This window comes from Protopterus annectens, chromosome 8.part0 (assembly GCF_019279795.1).
Source record: "Protopterus annectens isolate FY-2018-M chromosome 8.part0, PAN1.0, whole genome shotgun sequence".
In the NCBI taxonomy this organism is placed as follows: domain Eukaryota; kingdom Metazoa; phylum Chordata; order Ceratodontiformes; family Protopteridae; genus Protopterus; species Protopterus annectens.
Genome location: NC_056741.1, coordinates 1,097,565,119 through 1,097,580,237, shown reverse-complemented (window position 1 = coordinate 1,097,580,237; position 15,119 = coordinate 1,097,565,119). Strand labels below are relative to the sequence as shown.

The 15,119-nt window shown below is 39.9% G+C and overlaps 1 protein-coding gene across 1 annotated transcript in view; it reads left to right on the top strand.

Moving 5' to 3' along the window:
* Window positions 1-5,836, top strand: part of LOC122809253 (zinc finger protein 420-like) — a 227,286-nt gene extending 221,450 nt beyond the window's left edge. Inside the window, exon 7 of the mRNA XM_044080580.1 lies at window positions 470-5,836. Within this exon, the coding sequence (XP_043936515.1) occupies window positions 470-1,821 (1,352 nt within the window). The 3' untranslated portion in view covers window positions 1,822-5,836. The remainder of the gene's footprint in view (window positions 1-469) is intronic.
* Window positions 5,837-15,119: the final 9,283 nt, after the last annotated feature.

Here is a 15,119-nt window from a genome sequence, read left to right as displayed (position 1 = left end):
CATTAGTCTGGACACACACACACACAGACACACACACACACACACACACACACACACACACACACACACACACACACACACACACACACACACACACACATTTTGGGTGTAGAACACGAGTGTGGACACAGACACACACACAAAGTTTGGGTGCAGAACACGAGTCTGGACACACACACACACACACACACACACACACACACACACACACACACACACACACACACACACACACACACACATTTTTGTGTATAACACAAGCCTGAATTGTTAGCATACTGACCATACTGATCTGAAGTCTGACATTCTGTGATATACCTTTGGAGTCTGGTTATTTTTAAGAAAGCACTTTTAGATCATTCATTACACAGTAACAGATTTGCATAGCTGCAGTATGCATAACTATAGTACAAAAAGTAACTTTTTTTTAATGAATGAAACTCAAGTATCATCTCTGTTTTATTTCTAGATGTGAAGCCTGATGAATACAAGCCCCAGCTCTGCACCCAGTCTGAACATGCACAGTACTGGGAGAACTACAGGCAGGAAACCCAAGTCGAAAAGGTTCATTGTCAAATGGCTCAGAGTGCCCCTTCTGGGGTCTACAGACGTCTGACAGGAGAGAAGCGTTTTAAATGTGCCACCTGTGGAAAGGGATTCACTCGATTTTATACCCTTTCAATACACCAACGGATCCACACAGGAGAGACTCCTTATGAGTGCACCACATGTGGGAAGCGATTCAGGAGCAAGCAATACCTTTCAAGACATCAGATAGTTCACAGTGTGGAGGAACCTTTCAAATGTGTACAATGTGGGGAAGGCTTTATTAATCCACGTACTATGACTAGACATCTGGGCAGTCATATGGGAGAGAAAGGTACCTTTAAATGCTATGACTGTGGAAAAAGCTTCAGAAGATTGTACAACCTTTCAGTGCATCAACGAATACACACAGGAGAGAAGCCGTTTAAATGCCTTCACTGTGAAAGGAACTTTAGGCAGGTGGACCACCTTGCAGGGCATATTCGAATTCACACAGGAGAGAAACCATACAAATGTAGGGATTGTGGGAAGCGGTTTAGACGAAGGGATAATCTTTCAGTACACCAGAGAACTCATGCAGATGTGAAGCCTTTTATTTGTGCTCACTGTGGAAAGGCATTTAATAGCATGGAATATTTGTCAGTACACTTAAAGGTGCACACTCAAGAAAAACCATATACGTGCAATGAATGTGGAAGGGGCTTTTCCCAGCTACACCATTTTAAAGGGCATTTGCGGATTCACACAGGAGAAAGGCCATATAAATGCACAGAATGTGGGAAGGGGTTTAGACAAATAGAGCATCTTGCAGCACATCTTCGTATTCATCGAGGGGTAAAATCTCATCAGTTTTATGGCTATGATAGAACTACTGAAAAGCAAGGAAATGTTTTTGTGCCTCTGCAGCCTCCTACTACAGAACATTCTTTTGTACATAATAGCTATGGAAAACGTTTCCAGCACTTAAATCATCTTGCGGCACCTGATCAGATTCAATCCACTGGACCTTTTAAATGTTCTATCTGTAGGAAAGAGTTTTGTTATGAAAATCAGCTTTCAAGGCATTTACAGATCCATCGCAGTCAGAGAAAGCATAAATGTACTGAGTGTGGAAAGACTTTTACACGGAGATATAATATGACAGTGCATCAGAGGATTCACACTGGGGAGCGGCCTTTTAAGTGTGCTGATTGTGGGAAGAGCTACAGATGGCGACAGCATCTCTCAGCACACCTGCGGATTCATGTTGAAGAGAAGCAGAAGCCACATCTGTAGAGGACACTATAATACTAAACTAAAGAGCTTTATATTGACTAAATGTAAAACCTGAGGGGGGGGGTGGTCTGATGCACTAAAGACACAATGATATTTGCAATGTGGGATACTTGATTGCAATTTAAGTGGTTTAAAATTAACAAACACATTTAAACACAGAAACGCATAACATATTTAAAATGGTAGAATTTGGCAAAACTGGAGTAATTGTTTTGAATTCCATGACTGGAATAAGTTGGTTATGGTAGCAGAGCACACATAAGAAATAATTATAACAGATGTTATAGAAACCACTAGGTGTTGTGTCAGTAAAAGAATGTAATGCACCATACAAAAGAGGTCCATATGATTATTCTCTGAGGTAGCGAGAGAAGGGAGATGTGAGCGCTCAGAGCTGAACAAACAGGAGAACATAGTGGGGGAGGGGGTGTTTCAGGTTGTCTAAGAAGTCAGGTTGAACTCTTTATCACAGCAAAACAGAGCAGTGACAGAGAAAGAGAAAATGCATTGCTTTATGAAGTAAAGGCGGGAGAGCAACATGCTTTATGGCATGTAAAAAGAAGTAAAAAGACCTAGGAGATAGAGAAGTTGAAGAAGATGAGCAAACATGGTCAGGAGTTTGATATGAATGCTTCAGGTCATTCTAGACAGAAATGATGCATGGACCCATACCAAGGAGCAGTGAGAGAACACACTGAATAGGTCAGGAGTTTGATATGAATGCTTCAGGTCATTCTAGACAGAAATGATGCATGGACCCATACCAAGGAGCAGTGAGAGAACACACTGAATAGGTCAGGAGTTTGATATGAATGCTTCAGGTCATTCTAGACAGAAATGATGCATGGACCCATACCAAGGAGCAGTGAGAGAACACACTGAATAGGTCAGGAGTTTGATATGAATGCTTCAGGTCATTCTAGACAGAAATGATGCATGGACCCATACCAAGGAGCAGTGAGAGAACACACTGAATAGGTCAGGAGTTTGATATGAATGCTTCAGGTCATTCTAGACAGAAATGATGCATGGACCCATACCAAGGAGCAGTGAGAGAACACACTGAATAGGTCAGGAGTTTGATATGAATGCTTCAGGTCATTCTAGACAGAAATGATGCATGGACCCATACCAAGGAGCAGTGAGAGAACACACTGAATAGGTCAGGAGTTTGATATGAATGCTTCAGGTCATTCTAGACAGAAATGATGCATGGACCCATACCAAGGAGCAGTGAGAGAACACACTGAATAGGTCAGGAGTTTGATATGAATGCTTCAGGTCATTCTAGACAGAAATGATGCATGGACCCATACCAAGGAGCAGTGAGAGAACACACTGAATAGGTCAGGAGTTTGATATGAATGCTTCAGGTCATTCTAGACAGAAATGATGCATGGACCCATACCAAGGAGCAGTGAGAGAACACACTGAATAGGTCAGGAGTTTGATATGAATGCTTCAGGTCATTCTAGACAGAAACGATGCGTGGACCCATACCAAGGAGCAGTGAGAGAACACACTGAATAGGTCAGGAGTTTGATATGAATGCTTCAGGTCATTCTAGACAGAAATGATGCATGGACCCATACCAAGGAGCAGTGAGAGAACACACTGAATAGGTCAGGAGTTTGATATGAATGCTTCAGGTCATTCTAGACAGAAACGATGCGTGGACCCATACCAAGGAGCAGTGAGAGAACACACTGAATAGGTCAGGAGTTTGATATGAATGCTTCAGGTCATTCTAGACAGAAACGATGCGTGGACCCATACCAAGGAGCAGTGAGAGAACACACTGAATAGTGACGAGACTGTAAGTACCCCTTTTAGGAACAAGGGTTCTACGCAGCCTTAAGGTTTTGATAGGAACACAGTGAGATAGGGTGCATTGAAAAATGCTTAAGGAGGTTGTCATTATTCTGGCTACCCAGGGGGTCTATCTTTTTAGAACATGTTTAGTGCTACAGACACTGCTGAGACACCTGTAGTTGTAATACTATAAATAGTCCAGTACCATTAAAAACAGACTTACAGAAAGCCTAGGGAATTAATTGCATTATTAGTTTAAAAACATCTCGTGTGTGCAAACAGTAGTGGCTGATGGATTTCTTAAAGCTTAGCATTTTACAGAATTCAAGTCATCATATTTTTGCACTTGAGGGGACAGGAATGGGCAAGAGGTAAATGTTCTGTATTTAGCCTTGGGTAATAGATAACAGCATGGGCTAAAGAGATGGCTCCTGAGTAAAATTGTGTGTGTAATGTCAGCAGGAATATTTTAGAATCTAAACTGGTTGCAGACAGGGTGCAACACCCATAACACATGACCTGGTTCTATTTAATATTGTTAGTGGTGGCTGAATAGATGAATGATATGAAGGATCCATTTATTTCAAAATTATACAAACCTTTGTGAATTAATAAATGAATTGCACAAATGTAGAAAAGAGGAAGAGATAGAAAACTTATGTTACTACAATAACTTAGAGAGAGAGGGAGAGATGATATCATGAGTGGCATATAGCTTTCCATGGCAGCAAGTTCAATGCTACATACCTAGATTCACAGTGAGAAGAGCGAAGATGCAGGAGACTGAAGAGAACATTGGAGCATGACGGCGCATCAGCTGTAAGCCATTCTGAACACAACACAATAATAAGGGAAGTCAAATTATACAGCAGGGCAGGATTTAGTGGTAAAAGGGGTTTACTATCAAAATGCTGAATGTGGGTTCGGCGAACACGGGAATGTCGAACGGCAGATGGCCATTTCCTGTGTTGCTAAATGGTACTTGAGTGATAGTTCATGAGCTCAATATAATAAATAGAGCTCATGGTACACTGTGGATTGGGAAATTCATCCCTTTCCTTACTGTAGTGTGATCTCAGAGATGGAATATATAGTTAGCGGGGGTGTGGGGGGGTGCAGGGGGCTTGCCCCCCTGCAAATAGATGGAATGTAGTCTTGGATTGAGACTTACCTTACCTCCTATAGGGACAGTACGTTTGATATTTGGAGAAAATCTCGATCATCAGATTTGACATTTTCACCTACTTAATATGCAGGAATTCAACCGTGGCAATTAATGTTCTGAATGTTTTTTTTTTTTAATTTCGAGATTTTGATAGTAAAGCAGTAAAGGGATTTGTTGTCTTGAAGATTACAGAGGTATGGTGCTACGATGCAAGTGTATGGTGAGGTACGAGTTAACTATCTGGATGTAGTTCCATTCGGCCCTGATGAAGGATCATCTAGAAGGAAAGAGTGCAGCTGACAGTAACAATCTAGACAACATAATGGGAAGAGGAGAGGTGAAGAAATATGTTTTGTGTATCCTGGAACAATGATAGGGGAGGTACATTGTGTCTTATACTTATCTACAAGCACCTTATGGTCAAAATAAAGTTGGCATTAAGAGCTTATTCATCATAGACAGTTAAATTGTACTAAACAGGTGCCTGCTTAAGCTGGATGGGGGGGGTGGTTATAAAGAAAGAAAATGCCTCTTTTCTGAAAGAGCAATTTAACAGTGAAAACATGGGCCTTTTGAAGCTGCTGGTTTTAGCCTAAATTGCAGACATTAAAAGATAAGATAGATTTATTGGAGAGTAAACTGAGTAAGGGCTAGCAAACAGCAGTTCTGAAAAAATCTCACAGCCAACCAGCAGTTTCAAACAGACGGGAAAATCAAACAGAGCTCTTATCTACCAGAATTTTTACATATATGTAGGAAATTTCTGAAGGGCAAAGAAAACATTTAGTAAGGTAGCTATTTATGATTTTTTTATGTGAGATTGCTACTTACTGAATGATACTATGATGCTGTTAGGAATTGGCCAATAAAAACTACGGCTGCAGTTTACCATTCATACATCAGTGATCTGTGGACTGTACCTAGACTATGTAAGACTGTATAGAAAGAACAACAGCAGTCACATGGGACAACAAAAGCCAGAAAAAAAAACAAAACAACTTTAATTAAAGAAAAATCAGTGCTGTTTAAGTTTTTAGAGATGTTCGTAATTCATGATTGCTGTGTCCTGCACTGCGAATAGAATGACAAAGTATCATGAAGTACAAATAAAGCATGATATGGAACCAAGTACATAAATAACTTTAGTCATCCTCAGATTTGCAGGATTATTTCAAAACAAACTTTCAGGCACATATATGTAAGCTGCCTATGTATATATAAAGTGTTGTTAAAGCTTGTAACCTCATTGGTTAAACATTTCACTTACCTGTTGATTATGTTTCAGTAACCGATTATCATCCTTGTCCGTTGAATGTTTCATTGAATGTACATGCCAGTTCTGGGGCTCAGAGTGATGAAGTCCTGCTTGCAGCTCTGGTGACTTTTGTTCAACTAGTGAGCCCTCATGCCTGGTGGAATTGACCTGGGTGATGTGAGTCAGAGGCTAAGGTCAGCTTGCCTCCCTTTGCAGAAGGGTGGGATTGACCTGCTGTATGTCTATGGTAGGAAGGAGGCCAGGAGGTGAAGAAACAGTGTCAGGGCTGTGATGCATATTGTGGTTGTGTGTATGTGTGTGTGTGTGTGTGTGTGTGTGTGTGTGTGTGTGTGTGTGTGTGTGTGTGTGTGTGTGTGTGTGTGTGTGTGTGTGTCATCATCATTTTCTTTCGGCTGTTCCCGTTAGGGGTCGCCACAGCAGATCACCTGTTTCCATTTCTTCCTGTCCTCTGCATCTTGCTCTGTCACACCAACCACCTGCATGTCCTCTCTCACCACATCCATAAACCTTATCTTAGGCCTTCCTCTTTTCCTGTTACCTGGTAGCTTCATCCTTAGCATCTTTTTCCCAATATATTCAGCATCCCTCCTCAGCACATGTCCAAACCAACGTAATCGTGCCTCTCTGGCTTTGTCTCCAAACCTTTCAACCTGGGCTGACCCTCTAATATACTTATTCCTAATCCTGTCCACCCTCGTCACACCCAGTGCAAATCTTAACATCTTTAATTCTGCCACATCCAGCTCAAACTCCTGCCTTTTTGTCAATGCCACTGTCTCCAACCCATATAACATAGCTGGTCTCACTACCCTCTTGTAGACCTTCCCTTTCACTCTTACAGGTACTTGTCTGTCACAAATCACTCCTGACACTCTTCTCCACCCACTCCATCCTGCCTGTACTCTCTTCTTCACCTCTCTTCCACACTCACCATTACTCTGAACTATTGACCTCAAGTATTTAAACTCATCCACCTTCGCCACCTCTACTCCTTGCATCCTCACCATTCCTCTATCCTCCCTCTCATTCACACACATATATTCTGTCTTAGTCCTGCTGACCTTCATTCCTCTTCTCTCTAGAGCACATCTCCATCTCTCCAGGGTCTCCTCCACCTGTTCCCTACTCTCACTACAGATCACAATGTCATCTGCAAACATCATAGTCCACAGGGACTCCTGCCTGATCTCGTCTGTCAACCTGTCCATCACCATTGCAAATAAGAAAAGGCTCAGAGCTGATCCTTGATGTAACCCCACCTCCACCTTAAACGCATCTGTCACTCCCACCGCAGACCTCACCGCTGTCACACTACCCTCGTACATATCCTGTACCACTCTTACATACTTTTCTGACACTTCTGACTTCCTCATACAATACCACAACTCCTCTCTAGGCACCCTGTCATATGCTTTCTCTAAGTCTACAAAAACACACTGCAACTCCTTCCGATATTCTCTGTACTTCTCCATCAACACTCTCAGAGTAAAGATCGCATCTGTAGTGCTCTTTCCTGGCATGAAACCATACTGCTGATCACTAATCATCACATCCCTTCTTAACCTTGCTTCCACTACTCTTTCCCATAACTTCATGCTGTGACTGATCAATTTTATCCCTCTGTAGTTACTACAGCTCTGCACATCACCCTTATTCTTAAAAATCGGTACCAAAACACTTTTTCTCCATTCCTCAGGCATCCTCTCACTTTCCAAGATATCATTAAACAATCTGGTTAAAAACTCCACTGCCATTTCACCTAAACACCTCCATGCTTCTACAGGTATGTCATTTGGGCCAACAGCCTTTCCATTCTTCATTCTCTTCATAGCTATCCTTACTTCCTCCTTGCTTATCCATTGTACTTCATGATTCACTATCCCTACATCATCCAACCTTCTCTCCCTCTCATTCTCTTCATTCATCAACCCCTCAAAGTACTCTTTCCATCTCCTCAACACACTCTCCTTGCTTGTGAGTATGTTTCCCTCATGTATGTGTGTGTACATAATACTGATCCAGTATTATAGGCCCAATTTGGCATTGCTTCATTTGGTCACCATGGGGATAGTTAAAAAGCATCCAAATTCCTAACTGATAGTGGCCGCAGTCCTCCATTCTCATCTCCCTTATCCAGTGTCCATAATGTTGGGAGGTATAGGAAGAAATGGGTCAATATGGGATGTGGGCTGAATGGCTGTGAGGACAGGAAGAGAAAAAGATGTAAGAAAAATGTTTAACTGCACACCTTTCTTTGAAATAATGTATATAGTCCATTAGCAGAGTAAAATACTTTACGGTTGAAATACCAGTACAGGTTATAAACTGAATAAGGAGAAATGCATTCATCCAGTAGCTGCCCACGCTTATGTGTTACAATGCTTATACTGTATAGTAATACACCATGACTTGGGTTATTCCTTACTCACTGTGTCACTCTAGAAATGCAGGGACCCACAGAACTGGAAGCATGTTGTACAGGTTGAAGCAGCAATACAACAGAATTGCTTTCTCGAGAGGCTAGTATTACAAATGCTGACAGCTAATGTCGCTCACATAATTTGTGTTTTTTTAGATACATACAGGACTGCATACTGTGATGTACTTATATTTCTTAACCTGGCACTTACTGGGGTCTGTGAGTTTTTTTTAAGCATTCATCTTTTGTTTCATTTAAAAAAAATAAACTTTGAACTTTTTTGAAATACAGTGATTTTGGTGGGAATAAAAATTTAACAACCATGTATGTTGAGAAATGTGTATAGTGCTCTGTATTACAACATTGTTAGAGAACATTTTTTGTAAACATAATTAAGCTTTTTGCACTTGTAAGACAAGCCATAGCACTTATTATATAACTTTAGAAAAGTCTTCCTTAAGGTGTCGCAATGTACAGTTGTATGTGAGAATACTTATTATAACAGAAGATCTTTGAGAAAAAAAAAACATAAAATTCAGGCTTATTAACAAATTTCTAATCACAAGTATATTGTTACACATTCTTGAAATGGATGTCAAGAAACTCACCCTAAGAGTGAAGCTTGAAAGTTGAATTTCTTTACATACAATTCAAGAACACACAAGTGTTTTTGATAAAGAGACCTGATAATAATGGTCTGTAGTACAGGGGAAGTTTTATCTGCTCCTATATGGTACTGCCACTTAAAGAAAAGAGGCTGTCTTGCATTACAAGATGTGTGACAGCTTTTAAAACTCTTGTTTGATTAGAAGTATACTAATCTTCTGATGGTATTTGAACAAAGTGTGTTAATAAGTTTAAAACTTTGTTTATATCAGTGTGTGGCTGCCTTCTTTGTGGCTATGTTAGTGGGCTTAACATCTTTTAAAGCTGTTAGTTTTTATGATGCAGTCATCTTTTAAAGCTGTTAGTTTTTAGGATGCAGTTTGTATGTCTGCATCTGCGGGGTACTGTCAAATTCACTTTCTTATATAACGGCAAGGTTCACTTGTAAGAACCTGACTGCATGAAACATCAGAGCCAGATTTTTATACATGAACCTAGCCATGTTCTTACACATGGAGTGACTATATCAAAGTTGCTGTTCTCTGTTTTTTGGAGCATGACCATAGCACCGTGTTTTACATTTGTGGTTAAATCTGTATTATTTGTGTCTTCATCCCAGTTATAGTTTCAACATCATTAATGTATTCCCTGTGAAGGCCTCTGCTGGCTCCATGTAACATTCTTTGAAACCTAAGTGTGCAAAGTGCTTATACATAGGGACAGAATATACGTGCACTAAGCTATCATTACCTCAGATGTAAAATCTTATTTTTTTTTGTCAGACAAGTCAATTTCTATTACAGCAGATAAGGTAAGGCCTGAGCTCCCTGTACTGATAACGACTGCGTAGGTCTACAATACCTCAGGAATGAGACACAGTGAAATCACTGAGGACAGAATTGCAATATTCAGTGGGTTTTCTGAGTATCCTGTTGTAATTCCTTAATACATTTATTACAAACTATTGTAGGAGAAACCGACATAATGCCTTAAATACAAGTACCAAATGCAATGTTTCAGATGACATTTGGTTTCTAGCATTATACCCAGTTTACATTAGGGACTACTGTATGACTTTTGATTAGAAGGCACAGTGAAGTTAGTATTCAGATTATACGTGTGCTAAGCTGTCATTACATCAGGAATAATACAAAATCACAAATATTTCACTGTATAAGGGAACATTTGCGTAAGTGCATATATGATGAAGTTTAAATCTGTGTACTGAAAATTTTAAGTGCTGCATTGTGATGCCATCTTTGATAGTAGAATGATAAGTACATTCTGTGTCTAAATATCCTATTATAAGTCACTGACATTTTCATTACAAACTATTTTAGGGGAAGTGACACGATCTCTCTCACAGGTACTAAATGTAGTGTTTTAGATGACTGTTGATGCCACATTTCAGCATTATACCTGTTTTTTCTGGGTGTTATATAACCTCTGATTATGAGGCATAGGGAAACTAATGTCCAGAATGTCTGTGCACTACATTGTCATTACAGCAGAAGGAACAAAATCATAAATACTTCACCAGACAGGGTAACATTTCTGTTGCTGCATATAGGGTAAGGCCTAAATGCCAAGTATTGATAAAGACAATGCCCTGCTGTTTAAATCAGGATTAAGATTCAGTAAAAGTCTTAAGGACAGAATGCCAGTCCTGAGTATGTTTATTATTATTATTAATTATTAACTTATAATTCCCTAGCACCCTTACAAAAACTTTCATAGGGAATTGAAATACTGCCTTATACATAGGTACCAAATGTAACATTTTGGAGGACTTCTGGTGCCACAATCTAGTATTATATACAGTTTCCATTGCGGGTAAGTATTCTGATCAATAGTCACTGTAAAACTAATATCAAGAATATTTGTGCGCTAAATTGTCATCACATCAATATTTACACACAGAGCTATCTGAGGAGGAACAGCTGATCTGTGATATATAGCAATAAGTAGCCTGTTTTCTGCCTATTTGTAGTAGTTATTGTTTATTTTAGATATTTATAGCAATTTTATTGTATACTGCATACTTGTACTGTATTTCATAGCTTGAGTGTTTCAGCCATTACACACAGAGCTATCTGAGGAGGAGCAGCTGATCTGTGATATATAGCAACAAGTAGCCTGTTTTTTTGCTTATTTGTAGTAGTTATTGCTTTTTTAGATATTTATAGCAATTTTATTGTATACTGCATACTTGTACTGTATTTCATAGCTATTGGCTCACTTGTGATAAACTATAGATGGCAACTCGGCACCATAAAAATCCACTGCCAATCATGAGCGGACCAGATTTCCGCTGTGGCAACCCCTAACCAGGAAAAGCCAAAAGTCAAAGTAAGACTGCATACTTGTACTATATTTCATAGCTATTGGCTCACTTGTGATAAACATTTCTGTAGTGTTTTCTCCCACCTACCCTCCCTATTGACATCTTGTCTTTATACCTGCTGGCCTTGCAGTTGCCCACCCCTACTCTAAATTTAATCTTGGACACTCCTCCTAGTCTAGTGTCATTAGCTCATTCTACCTAATGCAGAGAGAATTTCCTTCTGTTCCTCCTTTCTCCCTTTCTAAAAAAAAAAAATTTGTCTGAATATCCTTGTGTTCTGACTGTGCTTCTCAAACATTTTGGAAATATAGAGTATATTTTAGTGTATTTATTAAAACTGTATTTGCCTTAATATTTCTACAGCTCATCTGAATTGTTTTAGTGTGTTTTAGCTGCTTTTCTGTATATATAAATATGAAAAGATAAAGTGAACAAGCTCTAGACTAGGGAGTACGCCTTCACCATATGAAAATGAAAAGCCACAATAAGGCTACTCCCTCCACATGGTAGCTAGCTTCAAGATGGTCCATTTAGCGGGTATTATATATCCCCTTTCTTGTAGTTGCTGGTATGCAAGCACTACATATGTATCCCAGGTCCTTCCTTAAATAAAAACAATTTTTTTAATTCTGTTCAGTTAAAAATGACAAATTGCCTACTTCAAGGTACTGGTTCAAACACTAATAACACTTTCCTCGGAGCAAATTTCTTGTTATAGTAACTTGACTCAATATGATTAGACAAGAAATTACTCATTCATTGGAAGTCACTTCCAGCTACCTTTCTTCCTTGAGTACAAAACCTCCATTCACTGACAACTATATGCTCCGCTTCCTCAGTAGGTACTTCCAAAGTTCTAAGTCAATAAATTGCCTGTATGCAAAAGCACTAGAACAACTTGCAAAAATTTCCTTACTTAGAAGCCAACCTGTAACCAGCATACAGCCTGTGTGTAAAATGGGGGGGGGGGGGGGGCAAGTCCCAAAGCTCTTCCTTCTTCTAAAGCCAATTGGTTCCAATAGGCATCCCGTGTTCAAGGACACTGGAATGAATTTCCAAAGTCTAAGACTAATGTCAAATCGGCGTGCTGCCTGTGCACTTAAACGAATTCCAGGATAAATGATTCTTCCTTCCTCTGAAGCCTACTGGAATCAGCAAACTGCCTGTTTGCAAAGTCTCTGGAGCTGGTTCCAAAATATTCCTAGTTCCAAAATATTCCTAGTTCCAAAGCCAACTTCAAATAAGCATGCTGCTTGTGTTCAAAAACAGACTCATGAACGGATACGCACTTTCAGTTGCAAACCTTCTTCAGATCCTGTGTTTATCTGCTTTGCTCTTCCTTTTATACTGTGTGTATTCTAGGTATTGACCAATGAGGCATTATATTCAAATAAAACTCTCTGCCTTCATTATTCATTGGTTACACTTACTACTTGTATCCAATCTGTCTTTTTATGTACACTGCCAAATCAGTTTAACTTCCTGAGTTCCTGCAAGTATATCACTGGTTATTCTGTCCTCTTGGGAGGAGTCCATTCTCACATGTTCTTTAGTAGCTAGTTATATAGCTTTACTGTCATGTTATTCAGTCCTATTTCTTAGTGGTTTAATGATAAAAATATATTATCGCCCCCTAAGCCTCCTTTCTTTTAGTACTGGTTTTAAGGGGACTACTGCGATAAGGCCAGGACTTTGACTGGCACGCAAGTTCATAATCCATTCCATTTCTATTTTTTTCAGTTCTGTTGAATAAATCTCCACCTCATGCTGTAACTGAAACATGAGTTAATATCATAAATTTAAAGCTATGCCCCTTATAGAAGAATTAGCAAGGCTCAGCTACAAAGGCTAATAAAAAAGTGAAAGATGATTTATATGATAAGTTGATGTGCAGAGAATTAGATGAAGAACTGTTTGAGTTTTTTGAAGTATCCCACCCTACTGTGCCAGAAATTAAAGGAATACCGAAAGTGCATAAAAATCTATTGGATCCACCTCTCAGACCCATAGTATCTGGAGGAGGATGGATCACGGAACCACTTTCAATATATGTGGAGGATGAACTTAAAAAACTTATGCACAAAGCGAGAACAGTATTGAAGGACACGGCATACCTCTAGGAGAGACTACACGAAACTATGAAAGATTTGGATAACATCACAGACTTATTATTGGTAACCCTAGATATTAATAGTCTATTTACATGTATCCCCAATGAATATGGGATAGAAGCTGTAAGGCAGTTCTCATGCACCAACAACATGGCAATGAAAGTTGATGTTATCTGTGGCTTTTTGGACATTATACTAAGTAGTAATGTGTTCATTTATGACAAAAATATTTATTGGCAAAAATGGGAGATTGCCATGGGCACTCTCTGTGCTGATAGCTATGCAAACATAGTACTAGCACAGTGGGAGTTACATTGGATGAATAGTAAAGATAACATATGGAAAGAGCAAGTACAGCTACAGTTATCCCACTTCACAAGGGGGGATCCACCTTGGATCCTGGGAACTGTTATCCCATCAGTCTGACGAGCCTGATCTACAAAGGCATGGAACACGTTATCATGGAACTTATAAACAAAGACATTGGCAACCTTCAAACACTGGACCCCACCCAGTTTGGGTTTGTGAAGGGCTGATCTTGTCTCCGGAACCTGATTGATTCTTCAAATCAGTCTCCAGAGTTGTGGATGAGGGTAAAGCGGTCCACACAGCCTATCTGGACCCCGCCAAGGCCTTCAACACCATCCCCCACTCTGGAATCATAGATAAACTTACTAAGCTGGGTATAAATCCCTACATCACTCGATGGGTTGCCAACTGGCTTACTGTCAGAACCCAGACTCTAAAAGTAGCCGACTCCAAATCCAGCTCCAGAGAAGTGACAAGTGGAGTACCTCAGGGTTCAGCCCTGGGACCGCTCTTGTTTGGCATATACTTCTCTGAAGTACAGGCCAACAGTAAGGGACTCTGGCTAACAAATTTTGCAGATGACTGCAAACTGGGAGCCATTACTGAATCCCCAAATGATGTAGATATTCTACAAAAGGGCCTTACAGAAACAGATGTTTGATGCCAGAGCCATGGGCTCAAGCTTAATGCCAAGAAATGTATAGTTATCCCCTTTGGGAAAAAACATGTACCCATGAATTACCACATAGGTGGCAATACACTAAACACCGAAAGTGTGATGAGAGACTTAGGGACACAGGTGGACAGTGGTCTCACCTTCAATAATCACATCACTACAACAGTCAGGAAATCCTTCTATGTGGCACACCTCATCACTAAGAGCTTTTCATCCAGAAAAAAGGAGGTCATTGTCCCACTGTACTCATCCCTCATTAGACCCATTATAGAGTACAACGTCCCATTTGGTATGTACCTCACAAGACATCTGCAACAGCTGGAAAGGCTGCAGAAATACCTAACTAAAAGAATCACAGGCCTAAAGCAGATGCCCTATACTGACTGTCTAAAATAACTCCAGCTATACTCTGTTGCATATCGTCTACTCAGAGTTGATCTCTGCTTAACATACAAGGCCATGTCAAACCCTGAGCTGCTGGACATGCTCCACTTAAAGAAATCCCAATCCCTCAGTCACATGCTCCTGGGATCTAAACCTTGTTATCACAATGAACAAAACATGCTGGAGAGATAGGTTC